Here is a 17,882-nt window from a genome sequence, read left to right as displayed (position 1 = left end):
ACATGTTTGCCAAACGTCTGCCCCAGCTGGTGCCCCTCACTCTCTCCTCACTCTCTCCTCTGGAGTCAGCACACATCCAGTGACAGCATCTCTCTGTGCTTAGCAGCACTACAGAAGCATTGGTGTGTCTTCCCAAGGGTGAGGTGCTGAGGAGCCTCCCACAAACAACTAGCTGGAAGTGCTGCCCCTGCTCTCTCTCTGATGTGTGCAGCATGTACCCACCATGCCACGGGTTTCTCCTGTTGTTTGGGTGTGGATTGAAGTCTTTGCTGTGTATTTTGAGATCTGACGGTGGTAGAAGCATTGTGAACCAGGCAATCTGCTGGTCACTGCTTCGGTAAGGCTGACACAGATGGCTTTGTAGACAGAAGGAGGACATTGGCATATTCTACCTGTAATGGCCATGTCAAGCTCAGCCTTCTGCAGAGCACTTTGGAGGGGAAAAGCCACCAAGAAGTGAAGAGCAAAGTATTGTATAACCAGCTGACATCACAGGAAATGGGTCGCTTTGTTGTTCACTGCCTGTAAGGCTGAACACAGCAATCCCTGTAAGGGCACGTGAGGTGCACCCACAGCTTCATAAGGCCAGTGTGTTGTTGTCTGTGCCACATATGCCAGGTTGGAGGCCAGGTCTCACTGGCAGCAAAACTGTGTGAGTGTGAACTCTTTTGGTACATGCATTAAACCATTGAGTCACAAGTCAGTTTGCAGCCTGGTGCACTCTAAAGCCTCAGGTTCTTAGAACCTCAATTCCTAGAAAAGTGGAAAAACAAAACCTACAGGTGTGTGCAACTGGCATGTGGAGGATGACCTGGTTTCCGAGGTTTCAAACTGCTAGTTTGTGCTGGCTGCATTCAGCATCCAATTTTGGCCAGTCATCCCACATGCCAGCTCTGCTGAGTGCCGCTGCACACCACACTGGTGGCCCCATTCCCCAGTGTAGACTTAAATGAGTCAGGAGCAGCAAGTTTCTCCCTTCACAAGGTCCCTCAGCTTCAGCTTCAGCAATGGATCTGAATGCCATTTGGATCCAGGCACAGAGGGGTGGCACAGCCGTGGGTGCCTGCCTGCACCAGCAGGTAGAAACCTCACAGCTCTGCAGGGATCCAGCACTTCACAGCCTGCACACATCTCCTCCAGTGGCTGCACGGCTCCCCAGGCCTTAACACAACCGATAGAGCAGGGAGGTATAGAATAGGATTGTATTTAATGAGAAGAATACAGAAATGCAATGCATCATGAAGAGAGCAGAGTGCTACAAGCAGCCCCTCCTGGCAGGGAGCTGGAGGGCTCACCAGGCAAAAACCCACACTGTCTTCAGCCAGCAGCAAGATCACAAAGCAGTGCCAGGGCAGGGTGCTGGTGCTCTTTGGCACTGGCTATGGCTTCGTCATGTGAAGGAGTGGTGCCTTCCCACCTCACTTGCGGGCCTTGGCAGTTGCCAGCTGGCTGTATTGTCCATCACTCCGCTCACCAAGGGGCTAGGGAGGAAAAAGGCAGGGCAAGCTACATCTGTGTCTGTCCAGCCTTGCGGGTAGAAGCTGGCCCAGACCCCACTTGCCAAGCTTTTGGCAAGCTCCTTCCACCCCCTCAAGCTTAACAACCCCAGAGAAGAAGCAGAGGGCAGCTGAGAGGTCACTTGGGGGGGGGGGAGGACAGCTGAGAACCCCCAGCAGAGAGTGATCAGCACCACACCCCACCTCCCCCGCAGCTGTGCCATCATGGCCATGTCATTCCAGCCAAGTGGAGCTGCTCACACCCATGCACGTGCACACAAACACATACACATATGTACGTGCATTCTCACCTGGTAGAGCTGATCGTTGGCTATCAGATTCTGCCTGTCAGAAGCTAAATAAAGAAAGATTGTGGTCAAAGATCAGCAGGAGCCATGGGCAGTATGGCAAGCATTTACAAACAAACCCAAGTGGCTGTCTGCTTTGATTTCCTCTGGGAGATATGGCTGAAAGCTGCTGCTCTGGGGATGATGTTTTGGAGAGCCTTGTTTGTTTTATGGCTTCTCCCAGGAAGCTAAGCTAGGGGTATAAAGTGTGCATGGAGTGATCCCTCCCAGGGCTGCCCTAGATGAGCTGGCTGCTGGCTGGTGCCTGAATCAGGCAGTCACTGAGCTACGTGGCAGTGATGGAAGTCCCCAGGTACCATGCAGCCCCAGAGATGCTCAGGCACTTCCTGTCCCCACCCGTGGGCAGCCAGCAGGTTCTGCCCTCACCTCGTGACATGCGTCCCTTATCTTGTCCAGTGATGCAATACACAGCAATTGCCAGGAAGACAGTGGCAATAACATCTGCAACCACAATCCCCGAGATGGTGGGAGCGTCCACTTCAATGCAGTTCTGGCACACTGGAAATACAAATAACACAAAGACTGAGAGCAAGATCGGGACCAGGAACCTGTCCTTGGCCTCCAACCCCGGTGGCTGTCTCTGCCCTGCCACCTGGGTCCATCTGAGCCCAGATTGCTCTTCCAGCTCAGGCAGGCTCTACTCATGGGACAGCAGACAGCAGAGATTAGGCTTGGTTTGCGTGCATGACCCAAACCAGTGGCACAAGCTGTCATATGTGCCCAGTGCTCTGAGTTAGCCACTCCTGAAACAGCAAGCTGTAGCGCAGGCATGGAGTGGAACCACCCTCAGGCTCTGGGAAATCAGAATTTCCCTTAAAAATTGGTTTACGTAAAAACTCTAGAGCAGTCCTGGCTCTAGAAATTGAGTTTCAGACACTCACTTCGATAGTGCACTTGGAGAGTGGAGGGCTCTCTGCTTTTCAATGAACACGTGTAGGTGCCTCTGGGGTCATCGTAAATTGCACCCAAGTCCAGCTGTGTTGTGTTTCCAATTTCCTCCCCATTGTGATGCCAGGTGATTTCACTTTTTTGCTCTTCTTTGTCTGTTTTACATTGCAGGAACACCTTCCCACTGATTTCTTTCACAACTATGCTCACTCCTGTAAAATAAAGGAGAGCAGAGAGTTTCACAGCTGCATTCTCAGCCATCAAAGTGGTGCAGAGCTCCGGAGTGTCCTTCACAGAGATGGCTGCCGTAGAAGCATTGCATTAGGTTGTCTCCCCAGCAGTGAAAAGGATGCTGCAGACAGAAACCTCTGCAAAAACCAGACTGCCCAGTGGACTTGCAGTCCAGCGTTCAGTAGATGGTTACTTAATGCAGTTTTAGAATATAGATCCAGTTCCTCTCAGAGTGAAAGCTAACTGGAACCGGGCAGCTGCCTGGGCTCTGTTCAGTCTGCACGCGTGTGAGCCCCACCCTGTGCACAGAGCACTCAGTAACAGAATGCCACTAGAACAATAGTGGCTGGAACGTTTCTTTCAGAAACAAAATCAGGAACTAAACCCAAAGGGCGAAAAGAAAGAAAGGGCAAAAGAAAACATGGCCGGTGACAGTGGAGACAAACATTCTTAGGGAAGACCATGCATAAAAAAGCACAGAACTGCTTTTTTGACCCCTTTGCCATCCCCACGTCCCGTGTCCCCACCAGGCAGTGGTCGCTGGGCAGCACCCAGCGCCTTCGGGACTTACCATGGATGCCCACAGCCACGCTGGCAAGCAGCACCCAGGTGCCCAGGGCGCGTCCCTTCCACATGGCTCAGAGTGATGGCAGCTCTGCGTGCTGCTCGGGGGAGAGGAGGCGGGGAGAGCTCTGATCACGAAGAGTGGAGCATCGTCAGCTGGCGGAAACACGGGGCTCCAACGACAGCTCCACCAAAACACCACAGGGGTGTACAGGGGTGTCCTCATGGCCCAGAAAGACAACCAGACCCTGGGCTGCAGCAGAGCACTGCATCCACACGTGGAGTGCTCAGTGCAGGAGAGACGTGGACCTGAGGAGGGGCACAGAAATGGTGCCAGGGATGGAGCCCCTCCCTACGAGGACAGGCTGAGAGCTGGGGCTGTGCAGCATGGAGAAGAGAAGGCTGCGGGGAGAGCTGAGAGCGGCCTGTCAGTATCTAAAGGGGCTGTGAGAAGGAGGGGACAGACTTTATTGGGGTCTGTGTGATAGGACAAGGGGAAATGGCTTCAGGCTGAACGAGGGGAGATTCAGACTGGCTATAAGGAAGAAGGTTTGACACTGAGGGCGGTGAGGCACTGGCACAGGTTGCCCAGAGAGGCGGTGCTGCCCCGTCCCTGCACACAGCCAAGGTCAGGCTGGACGGGGCTCTGAGCACTGATGGAGCTGTGGGTGTCCCTGAGCACTGCAGGGAGCGGCTTTGCGCGTCCGCTCCCTGAGGCTTTTTGTCCCTTCCCGGCCGCCGTTCCCGTGGTGCCGCGCGGTGGCGGGCCGGAAGATGGCGGCGGGCGCGGGCTCTCTGGTGGCCGCGGTGTTGGCCCACTCGGGCCGCCTGGACAAGGAGGACCTGGGCACCCGCATCGGGCGGCTGTCCCGCCGCGTGGAGGAGCTGAAGGCACGGCCGCGGGCTGCGGGGCGGGGTCGGAGTCGGTTTCGGTGTCGTTGACGGCGATGTGTCCGCAGGGCGAGGTGTGCACCATGATCACTAAGAAGTACAGCGAGTTCCTGCCCGGCATGCAGAGCGCCGAGGAGCTGGTGGCGAGGGTGGACGGGCTGTCCCGCAACATCGACCTGCTCAGGGCCGGCGTGGAGAACGAGGTCACCCCTTCTGTCCCTTTCCTTTGGGTTCGACCCCGCAATGCGTGCACCCCCCCCCCCTCCGGTGTTTGCAAAGGCCCTGAGGGCGGACGTGAGCTGCGCGGTCCCTTCGCGTGGCACACATTGCAGCCCGGTGACACCGCAGGGCGTTGGTCCCGCGGCCGAGAGCTGCTCCCGTGAGCTAGGACAGAGAGACAGCACCCAGCTCCTCCTGACGGCCACTTCTCCTTCCCATGCCTTGTAGGAAACCTCTAGTGTACAAAAAAAGAAAGAGTTTGCTGCAGTTCCTGGTGCTTATTAGGATCCTTGTAGCAGAGCGCCTAGATACAGGCAGTATCCCACAACACAGATGTGCTGATAACACCCACCCCACTCCCGTCCTCCTCCCCAAATGCTGAGGGCACCTGGAGTCACTTGGTGCCAGCTGGCCCACGTCAGGGAGTGGAACCAGGTGGCCTTTAAGGTCCCGTCCAACCCAGTCCACTCCATGATCTTGGTAACAGGTGTTTAATCTCCCATGCTTTTGTCACCATGCAGAGGAAATCTATCTGGTAATGTTTGGCTGCTGAAATTGAAGTGAGAAGGGGTTTTTTTGTGTTAGGTTCAACGAGACCTAAACGTTGCCGTGGCTGAATTCACAGAACTGAAGCAGCAGCTGGAGCGGGACACGCTGGTTCTGAGCATTCTGAAGAAGCTGCAGGAGGTGAGGAGGGAATGTGGGGGTGCAGCTTCAAGTCACTGAGCTGTGGTTGACTGCTGCTCTGCTTATGGCACTATTCTGGGCTTCTCTTTTGAGCAGCTACCTGCAACTCCTCTGTCTCTGCCCACGTTAAAAATCTCGTAGTCTGATAGCAGATGTATGATTCTGTTTGATTGTTGCAGTTTGATACATCCCTTAAGGAGTACAACACTGCGTTGCTGGAAAAGAAGTACGTGGAAGCAGCTCAACAACTGGAAAAGGTGATCACTGTTTCTTAAACGTGACAAAACTGTGGAGAAGTACTTCCAGAAAGTTTCACGAGCTCTGCAGTTACCCATGGTTTGTGTTTGACCTTTCCCACCAGGCACGAGGCAGCCTGAAAATGCTGGAATCCCGCAAGGGCTTTGAGCTGAAGATCCTGAAAGCACTAGGCACGGAGCTCACGGTGCAGACACAAAACATGCTCTATCATTTAGGAGAGGAATGGCAGAAATTGGCTGTGTGGAAGCTTCCTCCTTCTAAAGGTATTCACAGTTCTAGTAAGGGATTGATTTGGGTTCCGTTGTCCTGCGTGGTGACACAATGTTGGTGATGTTTGGTACTTATTTCTGATGCTCTTTTATCCCACATTTAGTAGGAATGGAGAGAGGTAGGGTATTGCTTCAGCCAGCAGCTGAGAAATGCAGTAGCTCCTGAGATCTGCTGCATCTCAGAGTTCACTCTAACGAAGAGAGGTTTCCTCCTTTTCTTTAGAAACCATCAGCCCTGAGTCAGTGATGCACTCAGAACTGCACTTAAGCACACTGCCATCGAAAGAGGAAGAGATTGCAGGGCCTCCTGTTGCTTCTGTGCTGCAGGCATTTGCTGTCCTGGGAGAACTGCGCACCAAGCTGAAAACGTTTGGTAAGGCAGACCTGGCTTTTTCTGTTCTTTGCTTTGCCTTCAAGATGCTGCTCTCTGTTGGGCCTCCATGTGTGTTTTATGTAAGTAAAATGGTCTTCAGTAAAACCAGACCCAGTGTTTTCTGCCTCGTGTCTGTCCTCTGATACAGCTAGTCTAGGTGGTGTTTCTTCCTCTTCATTTGGAGAATCTCTGCATCCAAAATAGGTTGGGCCTCACTGGAAATAAACTTGCCCGCCTGCTGCTGTTTGAAATCATACATTTGTTTATTCGCTTCATTTCTCAGGCAGGTTACTGCTGAAATACATCCTCAAGCCACTGATTTCATACCCATTTCTTCAGCCATTCGTAGAAGAACGGTCAGATGTGGTCATCCTACGGTTTAAGTCTGAGAAGCCTGACTTGGATCATTCCTCTCCTGTGGAGGTTTTTGACAAGATTAGGTTTATTCTTGAAGTTCTCCACAAATACCTTCTGAGTAAGTCGTTTCTCCCTTTGGCCATAGTCTGAGTTGCCAGTTAACACCTCGTTCTCATAGTTGGAGTGGAAGCTCTCTTGACTAGATGGTTGTTAAGCTGTTGTCTCTAAGATCTAAGGAGCTTTTAATGGCTTTTAATGCTTAAAAAAAAACAAACAAAAAAACCATGAATTCAGATATCTGTTGGTCATAACTTCCTGTGATTTGGATGTGAAGAATATCTTCATTGTGAAATTGTGGAACAGTTGGAGTGCACTCTTTTGACACAAAGAGCTGAATGAACTGGTGAAGGGTCTGGTCCAGGAAGCAGGCATGTTAAAACCCACTTCTGTTCTCTTCAATTCAGATGTACCTGTTGAGCTCAGTGTGGAAGATAAAAAGGAGTGCAGAGTTACGCTGGCAGAACTGCTGGGTGATATGATATGGGAAGAGCTGTCAGACTGCCTCATTCAGAACTGTCTAGTGAATTCAATCCCCACCAACAGCAGCAAATTAGAGCAGTATATAGAGGTAGGTCTCAAAACCTTTCAGATTTATGTAGTGGAAATGGTATGTGGCCATCCTCAACTGAAAGCCTCAGCTAGAAGACAATTACTGTGTGACTGTGGCCTCCAGGTACCAATGTAGAATGTGTGTCTGCTCCTTTCAGGTGATTAAATCCACAGAGGAATTTGAAAAAGCTTTGAAGAAAATGCAGTTTTTGAAAGGAGATGCAACGGATTTACTGAAATACGCCCGTAATGTTAATTCCCACTTTGCTAACAAGAAGTGCCAGGATGTGATCGTGGCAGCCAGAAACCTGATGACCTCAGAAATACACAATACTGTAAAGGTACTGCTGTTGCACCATCCTGTTTTTCTCAGTGGGAAAATAACGTAGCTGTGGAGGAAGGCTTGTCTGGGACAGCTGAGTCCTTTGTAGAGGGCTGCTATGTGGTGGTCCTGGCTTCAAAGTCTTTAGAAAGTACTCAGGTAGGTTTATCTCACCATGTAGGTATTTCTTAAAGTACTCAGAGCTTACTTTTGTAGGTTTTTCAGACTAGGATTAGAAGCATAAGAAAAATTCAAGGATCGCTTGGTAGAGCTTTCTACAAGGCATGAAACTGTGTAGGTTTTCGTGGCCTGTTGTGTCATTCCTAAGCCATGAGATGCCCAGAAGTCTCAGGGGACTTCTGCACCTTCATGCTTAGTGCTTACCTTGAGCCTTAAATCAGTGTTTTCTAGCCTTGCACAGTCTCCTTTCTCTGGGCTCTAAATATTATTATACCTTTCTTTTGTTTTCCCTTCAGATCACGCCTGATTCCTGCGTAGCCCTACCAAAACTTCCTGATCCTGGGTCTGGAGATCATGTAAAAATGCAAAAGACTTCTAAACTTCTTCCTAATGAGGTGGTCCATTTGGAGAATGACTCTAAACTGAGCCAGTACACATTTTCTTTGCCCACGTGCCGCATCAGTGCATCAGTGGAGAAACTGATGGAGTTGGCTTACCAGACATTGTTGGAGGCTACAGCCAGCACAGATCAGTGGTAGGAATTCTATCTCAGCCTGTAACTTCTGGGAGTCAGATATATATTGCTTTTAGCAACACTAAGCATCTGCTAATAGATTAGAAGAAATTTATAATGGCAGGTGGTACTTAAAAATTAGAATCTCTCATTTAAGTTATGCTGTGTTTTGGCTAGAGGCTGCATCCCTGGGTTTGTGCAGTGTTGGTGCAGCACTGGTTACCCAGAGCAGTCTTTCAGACTTTATGTTTCAGGGAGCATTCAGGTGGGTTTTGCTATACTTTAGCTATTGCAGCAGTGGCAGCATGGTGACTCCGTAGCAGGCACAGCTTCAATCTTTTGTATGGGAGAAGTGCTACTGCTGAGTTCCCTTCAGTACTTTATCATGTGTTATCTTTCTGTTGTATAAAAAGAGAAAAGCCATTTCTTTTGTTCCAACCCAAGAAGGGATGGCACCCTAAGGTTCTGAGGTGAGTTCTTGCTTTCTTTCTGTGTGTGCCCAGGGTGCAGCTCTGCATCTGGCAGGGCTCTTGAAAGAAAACAGCACAAGGTCCTGAGAAGCTGCATACAAGCAGCTTTAAAATTTGGAGCCCACAACCCTGAAGAGGGGGAGTTTCCCAGGTGCTGAATGCCCTGCACTGTACTGTGGCAGAGAGGGCTGACTGTGTACACATACCTACTGGGAGAAAGGACACTGCTCCCTTTGTTTGCAGGGTTTCACATATCTCTGTTCTGACATGTGGGCTGGAGCTCATCTCTTCCACACTGAACTTACAAGGTCATCACAGCTCCTGTGAGAAGCCTTTGTGAATTGTTGAGGCTGTTGCCATTATTGCCATTGCTGTAATTGATTTTGACAGTTTATTCATTAAATGCAGTGTGCTTCACCACTAAAAAAACCTTCTTTCTGTTTTTAAGAAAGGGTTGGCAAACAAGATGCTAATTGCACAGACAAACTGATGTGAGCCTTACTCTCTTGTAGCTGTATACAGCTCTTCTACTCCGTGCGGAATATATTCCAGCTGTTCTACGACGTAGTGCCGACGTACCACAAGTAAGTGATGTGCATGACTTCAGGGCTGCTGTGCACACAGAGCAGTGCTGCTGGAACCATCCCACTTGTTCTCTCTTTTGTTCAGCACAGCCAAGGATTACCAAGGGCTTCCTCCAGTGGGAAGAAGCTGGTGCTTTTAATCCATGAGCGAGTCATACCTGTTGCAGAATATTTTTGAGAGTTTTGTAGTTGGCAGTCTTAGGACCAAGGAGATGGTTTTTAATATTTCTTTTGGCATGATTGAGATTGGTTCTGTGCTTGCTGGCCCTTGCTTAGCTGGGAGCACACGCAGTGTGAGCTCACGTTGCATCTTCTGTACATAACAGTGTTGTAAATGGAATCTTATAAACCTCTGTCACATCCAGCTGTCGAGTAACTAGAATAGAGCCCTTGGCATCGACAGGGGGTGGCCTTTGAGTATGTTCATGTTGCTTTCCTTGTAAGAAAGAGCAGCAGTGAGGATTGAAAGTACCCTTTTCTTCCAGCTGATGGCTCTACCAAGCATTGCTACCTCTCTCTAAGACAGACTGCTTTTGCAATGTCTGAATGCCAGTTTAACAGAGCCACGTCTAAATACATGCATTTCTTCCTTTCCTCTTCTTCCTGAGACAGAGAGAACCTCCAGAAACTACCCCAGCTGGCAGCCATCCATCACAACAACTGCATGTACATTGCTCACCACTTGCTCACCATGGGACACCAGTTCCGCTACCGCCTGACGAGCATCCTGTGCGACGGGGCTGCTACTTTTGTAGATCTGGTACCTGGTTTTAGGAGACTTGGTAATGTTCCTGTTCAGTGTTGGAGTACCTCGATGGATGATATGGTCTTTAAGCCCAGCATTTGTTGCTGAGTGATTTAGAATGTGTCTACTGACTCAGTTGTTATTTAAGAGTTTTGGGCGCGGGAATCACAGAATCACAAGGTTGAGAAGGACCTTCAAGATCACCCAGTCCAACTGTCCACCCATTGCCATTCCTACCACAAGCTGTAAGCCATATCTCCTAGCTCCTCATCCAGATACCTCTTAAACACTGCCAGGGCTGGCAACTCCCCCACCTCCCTGTGCAGGCCATCCCAGTGCCTGAGCACTCCCTGAGAGATGTTTTCCCTTATGTCCAATCTAAACTTCCTCTGGTACAACTTGTGGCCATTTCCTCGGGTCCTGTTTGTTGCCTGGGAGAAGAGGCCAAACCCCTCCTCATCACAACCTCCCTTCAGGAAGTTGTGGAGTGTAATGAAGTGTCCTCTGCTCCTCCTCTTCTCCAGGCTGAACAATCCCAGCTCTTTCAGCTGCTCCTCATAAGACCCCATTGTGCTCCTGTTTCATTGCCCTTCTCTGGACACTTCCAGGACCTCAATGTCTTTCTTGTAGTGAGGGGCCCAAAACTGAACACGATTAAAAATCATGGCAGGGAGGTCTGATGGAGCTCCTGACTCTAAGAAGATGGCAATTGAGGACTGGGCTCTTCGAACCAGGCTCACTTTGCTCGGTGCATAGTACCAAGAGCAGTTTGTTACCTGGTGAGGTGTTGTGGCACTCGGATATTTGGGGATCTGCTGCTGACTGCTGTGCCACTTTCTTTAGGATATTCCTTGGAAACAAGCTCTGAGATAAGCTGCTGTTCAGCAGGATCTGGTCACTCGTAGTGAGCTCTACTGCTCAGCTCTTTCTCAATAGTGCTGTCACAATCCATGCTGTGCAAGAGCTTATTAAATGCAGAGGCTGAGCCTGATTAATTAAATTGGCCCTGAAAGAATGATCAGACACTGGTAATTTCTGTTAAGAATACAACATCATGGCGAGTTTATTTTTCCAAACTTGCAGGCTCTAAATCAGTGCCAGCAGAGCAAATCATTGCTTCTCTCTGCTTGTTTTTTTCTCTCCTGAAGGGATGGAGTGTTTTCTGGCACAGATGAGGGTGCAGAAAGGAGAAATCCTAGAGAGGCTGTCAAGTGCCAGGAATTTTTCTAATATGGATGATGAGGAGAATTTCTCTGCAGCAAACAAGGCCATCAGGCAGGTAGGTGAGGCAGAGCTGGGCTCACGTGTGCTGCTGCCTGCAGGTGCTGACCTTGGGCTGTGCCTCGTTTTGTGTGATGCTTTGCTTGCCTCAAGACAAGAGTTTCTTAATCATGAGCTGTTTCTGTAGTACACATCCAGGGTATTTCACTATTCAAGGAGCAGACATTGTGCTTCTGATAAGCTGTAATGCAAACTGAAAACATGGCTTTCTTTTAAAGAACGTCTGCTGTGGGTGATACTTATTGCCTTATGTTCCTTTAAAGCTTGCTTTGCTCTGTGTGCTGTATCCTTATTGCTTTGTGCTTCTCTTAACATTCTTTTGGATAACATGTAGATAACGAGTGGCTGTTCCATTCCAGGTATTGCATCAGTTGAAAAGGCTGGGGAAAGTCTGGCAAGATGTCCTTCCAGTGAATGTGTACTGCAAGGCTATGGGCACCTTACTGAACACGGCGCTCTCAGAAATTGTCACTAGGATTGCTGCCCTAGAGGTAACAGTGCTGGGCATAAGCATGGTCTGTACAGCATGGTCTGTACATTTATGACCTGCAGAAGCTCTTTATAAGCTGAGGTTTCAGGGAAGCCAGTTTTAGTCTGCGTCTTGAAGGGCCCTTCTGCTGTCAGTCAGGTGAATAAAGTTTCTTTTCCTTTGGCAGCTGGGACTTGCTGAGCCTGCCAGCTTTGCTTTCTTTGTTGTGCTGGCACTGCCTGCCAGTTTCCCTGTAAACCAATCAGACCTTCTTCATAACCACTCTGCCTCGCAGTGAATCTGCTCTAGATGAGAAGCACAGCCCTTGTTCTGAGGTGTCTGCAGAGAACTCAATTAAATAGCTATTTGTGAAATACATTACATTTGCTTGAGAACATTAAATGCAATCCAAACTGTGGCTTTGTGCCTTCATGCATACAGCCCCGTTTTTGGTTTTGAGTTATTTCCTTTATTTTACTTATGAAATGATATCTAACTGCTCTTTTGTTAACAGTTTGCTCAATTCTAGGATATTCTTTGTTCAATTCTAGGATATCTCTGCAGAAGATGCAGATAGGTTGTACTCGCTCTGTAGGATCATGGTGGAGGAAGGACCTCAAGTTTTCACTCCACTACCTGAAGAGGACAAAAATAAGAACTATCAAGAGGAAGTTCCAGTCTATGTGCAGAAATGGATGACGTTCAAAGAGCTGATGATCATCCTGCAAGCCAACCTCCAAGAAATAGTAGATCAGTAAGTGTCTGCAGGCTAAACTGAAACGTGCAAGAAATCCTTCCACCCTTGTGCTCTATGTACCTGATTAAATAATGCTGGACTCAAGTTGCATGCAGTTAATAGGTGGCTAATGAGTTGTTTTGCTTCCAGAATCACTACTGTTCCAAGCTTGTAAATGTTTGATGTGTTTCACTCTACTTTAACCGTAGGAGTGGGAGAACTGCTGTGCTTGATGTGAATGCCACATGGTTTGTTTTTAGGTGAAGCTGCCATGCAGTGTTGTTAACCAAAGCTCTCTCCCTTGCAGGTGGGCAGATGGGAAGGGGCCTCTTGCAGCCGAGTTCTCCCCAGCAGAAGTGAAGAGTCTGATCCGAGCCTTGTTCCAGAACACAGAAAGGAGAGCAGCAGCACTGGCCAAGATCAAATAGCTCTGTTCACTCCTACACATTACATCCTCTGATAAAGCAAGAGCGAACTGAGTCTTTTAACTACTTTTTTATTTTAGATTTGACCCTTGTACTGGACTATAAAAACCTTAGCATTGGGTTTGTGCTTTCTGGGGGCTTTGACTCAGGGAGGGGTTTCCCAGCTCCCTGTATTTGGGGCGGGTGGTACGGCTCTGTGAGTCTCAGGCCAGGAAATCAAAGCTGAATAGCACATGAACACTAACTGCTTCTGCTCCATCTGCCACGCAGGTGGGGTTTGGGCTTGGAAATGCCATTTCCTCCCTGGAGGTGTTATGCACAGATCCTAGGTTTTGCTTTGAGCTGGTGGGTGTGCAGTCCTGGTGCAGAAGAGATGCTTCTTGTGCTGTTTGCTGAATCCCATCCTCTTGGATTTCATCTTCCTGTGAGCCCAGCACAGGCAAATAAATCGAGTCTAATGTCCAGCTTCTCTTAGTGAGAATGAGCAGTGCTGGCAGGTGGGCCTCCCTTGCAGCGTGCTGTACACCATCATCTCAAGCTTGTTTGCTTAAGGGGCTTACAGAGGGATTTTTATTTCTCACTCTTCCATCTTTCTTACCTGTGCAGTTTTATACTGGGGGATGTGTAGCCCCTTTGTCTTTTACCTCATCTGTCCCTGCAAAACAGAGAAGAATCCCACCATTGCTGGTAGCATTTGGTCTCCTTCTGAGAATGCTCAAGTGCCAAATTTTGCTCTTCCCCACCTATTCTGCTCTGGTCTCAAAAAAACTGTAGGGGGGGGAAGAGGAGACCGTGTTCCACATGGGCTGTTTTCTGAGTGGGAATGTTTTGCTCAAGTGGCAAAATTCCTCCTGGCTCTATTTCTCATAGCACATACCTTACACCTGGCTGTGTGTCACTGCCAGCAATGTAAGGCAGTCCTGCTCCTTCCCTCACCCTTTGTTTTGTGTTTGTCTATGAAGTAGTGGGGCTGGCAGCTGTTGTCTTTGTGGTAGTAACTTTTCAGTCCTCTAAGAATGAGCTAAATGTAAATAACGTAAGAAGGGAATTGAGCGTGCACTCGTAGCATTATGTTTTACTTTACAGAAGGCCACACTTGGGTTTGGGATGTTCATTTATTGTAATGGGAAAACTCATCCATAGCTGTTGTTGAACCACAGCCCCAAGGCCACGATGTACCACGTGCTGCACACAGACCATTTCCTCCCCTGTGGTGCTTGCAAACTTGCAGTCAGAAGTTAAATCCTAGAGAGCTGAATATTTGAATACCATAGTATCCTTTTCCTTTGGGTTTCGATCTGACTTCACTGTGCATTCCTGCCCGTGGCTGCTGGCCCTGGCTCCCAGCTGCAGAGCTCAGCAGCTCGCACCGTGTTCAGGCTGTGGGGGCATCACTTGGCCCCGCAGCGTTTCCTTTCTCCTCGTGGTTCTTTTCCCCTCTCTGCAGTTCAGTGCAGGGCTCGGGACGTTCCCACACCCCCTGCATCTCACGTGGAGCCCTTTTACGCACAGCAGTCAAGAAAACAATGAAGCCAACACCCCTCCTCCCGCGAGCGTTGGGGGCAGAAATGCAATTTGCTATTTTCTTTAATAAACTGTTTATACTGGCCACGTTTTGTGGGCTGTTTCTGTAACCCCTAAAAGAAGAGGGTGGGTTGCACCTGGGCTTTCCTTCACTTACAGGCGTTGCAGTGGGAGGTTTCTCGCTTCTAGTAGATCTAGGCAAAGAAAAGGGAACGGAGCGCACCGCGGTGGTAACGGCAGCGCGGACGGGGGTGACAGCATCGTGCACGGCTGGAAGTGGGGCTGAGCTCGTGCTGCCCTTTGCTGCAGCGCACCTCGGTGACGCGATAAATCCAGGGCAGAAGCTGAGCCACGTTGGTGTAAACCCCCGGGCGGTTGGGTTCTGCGCAGCCCCGGCCCCAGCTCACGATGCCCACCAGGCGCCATGCGAGCTCGTCCCGGCAGACCAGGGGACCCCCGCTGTCCCCCTGCAGCACAGCAGGGACGGGAGCACAGCCGGGCTCAGCCCCGGGGCCGCTCCGCTGTGCTCGCGGCCGCAGCCGCCCATCACCTGGCAGGCATCCACCTTCCCCTGCGGGTACCCGGCGCACAGCATCCTGGCCGTGAGCTCTCCCGCGTACATGCACGAGCTGTTGCACCTCTGGGTGCTAATCAAGGGCACGAGGGCTTCCTTCAGCGTCTCGGTGAGCTGTGCTGGGGGGGGGGGGGGGGAGAAGCCAAGAGGGGAACGCGATCTTAGGGAGCAGGAGGGGTCAGAAGGGGATTTCTCCTCTTCTGATGGGGTCACACTGAGGGACCCGTGGGGGCTTCAAGAGGATGGAGAAGCAGTGGCAGAACTGCACACGGCACAGGAAGGGCCGGCAGGCAGCAGGGCTGGATGGGGCTTACCCTGGTCTGGCCTGGTGTAGCCCCAGCCCGACACCCAGCACGGCGTGCCCGGGAGCAGGTCCTGCTGGGAGGGCAGCAGACACAGCGCGCTGATGGCATCTATCGGCGAGGGGACAGGTTGGGCCCAGGATGGCTCATGGCACAGCCCCAGGTGCCTTCTCAGCAACATGCAGCTCTGACATGGCGCAAAGCACGGCCCAGCTGTGCATGCTGCCCCCAGATGCCAGGTGCTCGCAGCAGCACCTTACCCGAGAAATTCAAGGGAACCTGCAGCTTCATCAGGGCGATGTCATAGTCCAGGCTGTTATCGTTGTACAGCGGGTGAGAAATAACTCTCTCCACTGGCACCCCGTCCTCCTGCTTGGCTGAGCCGTGAGTGATGCCAGCATGAATCATCCAGCCCGAAGCGCTCCGCCGCCGGTAGCTGAGGGGACAGAAGGGCCCCCAGGGCAGCCCCAAACCCCCAGCACGGGCCCTGAGCCCCCATCGTGCCGTACCTGTGCACGCAGTGGGCGGCAGTGACGATCCAGCGCGGTGCCAGCACGGAGCCACCGCAGCGGTGCCGGGAGCTGAGGCGGACACTCACCTGCCAGGGCCAGCGCCCGGGGGCAGCGTCCATGCCCCCCACCACGCGGCCCCCGGGTGCCGGGCGCTGCCCACAGGCTGCAGCAGAGCCGGGGCTCAGTGGGTGCAGGGGGCTGGAGGACGCAGGGCTCGGGTATGCAAAGAGAGGGACCCACCTGAGCACTGCAGAGCCACGACACGGCCCGATTCACAGCTGCTCCTGCACACGGGGACCATGGTCAGGGAGCTGCCCGCTGGGAGAAGGCAGTGCTTTGCTGCCTGGCTTAAGGCACACATCAGCCCCAGCAGCACGGCCCCGGCTCGCCCTCACCTGACCTGCCAGACGTCCTCGAGGCTGGACCCCACCTGGGCAAACTGCTGCCCGTCCTCCACCTCCACGTCCGTCAAGTTCACCCCCTTCTGATGTATCGCTCTGCAGAAGGAACAGCGATGGTCCATGGAGGGGTGGGCTGCTGCCCTGCCCCCACCCACCCCCGCCAGCACCCACCTGAGTGCCCCGAGGTGCCGGCACAGCCGCGTGCCCAGCGTGGGCTGCCAGCGTTCATGGCAGGCCAGCAGCCACTGGGACCGCCCCCACGGCCGCACCGCCAGCAGGGAAGGACCCGCCTGGATCCTGAAAGACACTGACAGCACCGACCTCACCTCCCTGCAGCCCCTCACAGGGGCCTATAGCAGAACAAACTCGAAAGCAATCTATCTGTAGCAAATGATGAACGAAAAAAGCTTTTGATGAGTTCTCAGTGCAGCTTTGCCGAGGGGGCACATGCAAGAAGTCCCATGCCATGTAGTGCTGCTGAGGAGCACGGTGGGATGCAAAAGCAAAGCAAAACCATCACGGCACGCAGCTGAGCTGAGCAGGAGGTCCTGCAGAGATTCACTATCCGGGAGCAACTTAGGTTCAGCAAAGGCAGGGGGAAGGGGGAAACCTCGTCCAGGTGCCCCTCGGACCACGGGCTCCTCCTCCTCGCCCTCGCTGCACGCTGTCCCCGGGTCTGATGCCTGCGGCTTGGCCAAAGCCTGCTGTGGCTGTGGCCCCCCAGGGTGCTGCCCTTTGGGAGAGGAAAATGGAGGGTGATAAGTGTAGCTGGGCAGGTGGCAGCGGGGTGACAGCGGGGTGCTGGGGCTGCCCATGCAGGCACTGACCCAGCAGCCAGGCCCCAGCCACTGCCGCCGCCAGCAGCCCTGAGCCCCCAAGCAGCAGCAGCAGCAGCAGCCTCCAGGTGGTGCAAAGAGTTTTGGGTGATGCGTTGGCAGAATCTTTAGGAAACAGAGAGAGAGATGAACGCAGCATCGTCCGTCCCTCACCCATCCATCCCCTGGATACATCCCCAGGTCTCTGTGCCCCTATGCCTGGGACCTCCAACCCTCTGCCCCGAGGTGATGAACTGAAGCCGTGGGTTCTGCAGGAGGCTGAGACCCAGGGCCCCCCGCTCCCCTGACCGCACACCACTCACCATGCCCCATCCTCAGCTCAGCTGCACAGCTCCTGCAGCCCTGCACAGCAGCCTCACTGCCAGGCAGGCTGTGGGGACAGCGTTCAGCCGCATCCGGACCCTGGGGAAAGGAGGGAGGAGCGCATCAGTGACAGCTCAGGTCCCACAGGAGGGGACGGCTTTGCTCAGCAGCACTGCTCACCATGCCAGCACCGTGCACACAGCCGCTGCTTCCCCCAGCAGCTTGGGTTTCCCTCCCACGCCGTGCTCACGCACTGCAGAGCTCAGGGTGCGCTGAAGGGGCCCCTTGTTTCAGCTCCCAACCCATCTCCCAGCTGTCATCCCCCTCCAACCCCCCCCAGCTCCTCCATGGCAAGCACCCAGAGGAGCCCGAGGGCTGTGGGTGTGAGCAGGGGCTGAGCTGCGTCGCGTTGGGCAAAGGCCAGAACGGCCAACCCGCAGCTGCTCCTTACCAGCCCATCTGCAGCCTGCTGCCCGCCCCAGCAGGGCTGCTCC

General features: G+C 52.2%; 3 protein-coding genes across 3 annotated transcripts; 1 reads left to right on the top strand and 2 right to left on the bottom strand.

The window, feature by feature from the left end:
- Positions 1-1,190: 1,190 nt before the first annotated feature.
- On the bottom strand, positions 1,191-3,731 carry LOC136049878 (T-cell surface glycoprotein CD3 gamma chain-like). The gene is made up of 5 exons (XM_065738406.1): positions 3,555-3,731; positions 2,746-2,964; positions 2,231-2,362; positions 1,808-1,851; positions 1,191-1,481 (listed from the first exon to the last, which is right to left on the bottom strand). Exons 1-5 carry the CDS (start codon positions 3,616-3,618, stop codon positions 1,419-1,421), a joined length of 522 nt encoding a protein of 173 aa, XP_065594478.1. The 5' UTR covers positions 3,619-3,731; the 3' UTR covers positions 1,191-1,418.
- Positions 3,732-4,308: 577 nt separating this feature from the next.
- On the top strand, positions 4,309-14,543 carry ZW10 (zw10 kinetochore protein). Its single transcript, XM_065738405.1, has 16 exons — positions 4,309-4,438; positions 4,507-4,641; positions 5,243-5,344; positions 5,524-5,601; positions 5,706-5,865; positions 6,095-6,244; positions 6,528-6,719; positions 7,066-7,229; positions 7,369-7,551; positions 8,009-8,247; positions 9,209-9,280; positions 9,893-10,062; positions 11,174-11,304; positions 11,666-11,797; positions 12,327-12,529; positions 12,819-14,543. The coding sequence occupies exons 1-16, from the start codon at positions 4,322-4,324 to the stop codon at positions 12,937-12,939; spliced, it is 2,349 nt and encodes a 782-aa protein (XP_065594477.1). The 5' UTR covers positions 4,309-4,321; the 3' UTR covers positions 12,940-14,543.
- A 102-nt stretch (positions 14,544-14,645) lies between these two features.
- On the bottom strand, positions 14,646-17,224 carry TMPRSS5 (transmembrane serine protease 5). Its single transcript, XM_065738300.1, has 11 exons — positions 17,077-17,224; positions 16,882-16,982; positions 16,421-16,599; positions 16,244-16,345; positions 16,089-16,132; positions 15,846-16,011; positions 15,597-15,772; positions 15,349-15,447; positions 15,011-15,153; positions 14,775-14,927; positions 14,646-14,654 (listed from the first exon to the last, which is right to left on the bottom strand). The coding sequence occupies exons 1-11, from the start codon at positions 17,222-17,224 to the stop codon at positions 14,646-14,648; spliced, it is 1,320 nt and encodes a 439-aa protein (XP_065594372.1).
- Between the last annotated feature and the right edge of the window lie 658 nt (positions 17,225-17,882).

Source organism: Cyrtonyx montezumae, unplaced genomic scaffold, assembly GCF_038088225.1.
Source record: "Cyrtonyx montezumae isolate F1298 unplaced genomic scaffold, pur_monq_1.0 scaffold_22, whole genome shotgun sequence".
Taxonomy (NCBI): domain Eukaryota; kingdom Metazoa; phylum Chordata; class Aves; order Galliformes; family Odontophoridae; genus Cyrtonyx; species Cyrtonyx montezumae.
The sequence above is the reverse complement of the archived record's forward strand: the minus strand, read 5'-3'. Positions and strand labels throughout refer to the sequence as shown.

Bases quoted from the DNA above. Each gene is read 5' to 3' on its own strand.
- ZW10 (XM_065738405.1), top strand. From the start codon at position 4,322: ATGGCGGCGGGCGCGGGCTCTCTGGTGGCCGCGGTGTTGGCCCACTCG. The intron at 7,552-8,008 runs GTACTGCTGTTG...TTTTCCCTTCAG, and splicing joins AAATACACAATACTGTAAAG to ATCACGCCTGATTCCTGCGT. The intron at 10,063-11,173 runs GTAATGTTCCTG...TCTCTCCTGAAG, and splicing joins ACCTGGTTTTAGGAGACTTG to GGATGGAGTGTTTTCTGGCA.
- TMPRSS5 (XM_065738300.1), bottom strand. From the start codon at position 17,224: ATGCTGCGTTCATCTCTCTCTCTGTTTCCTAAAGATTCTGCCAACGCA. The intron at 16,133-16,243 runs GTGAGGGCGAGC...CCCCGTGTGCAG, and splicing joins GAGGACGTCTGGCAGGTCAG to GAGCAGCTGTGAATCGGGCC. The intron at 15,154-15,348 runs GTAAGCCCCATC...CCCCCCCCCCAG, and splicing joins CTACACCAGGCCAGACCAGG to CACAGCTCACCGAGACGCTG.
- LOC136049878 (XM_065738406.1), bottom strand. From the start codon at position 3,618: ATGTGGAAGGGACGCGCCCTGGGCACCTGGGTGCTGCTTGCCAGCGTG. The intron at 2,965-3,554 runs GTAAGTCCCGAA...TTTATTTTACAG, and splicing joins CGTGGCTGTGGGCATCCATG to GAGTGAGCATAGTTGTGAAA. The intron at 1,482-1,807 runs GTGAGAATGCAC...TTTCCTCCCTAG, and splicing joins CCAACGATCAGCTCTACCAG to CCCCTTGGTGAGCGGAGTGA.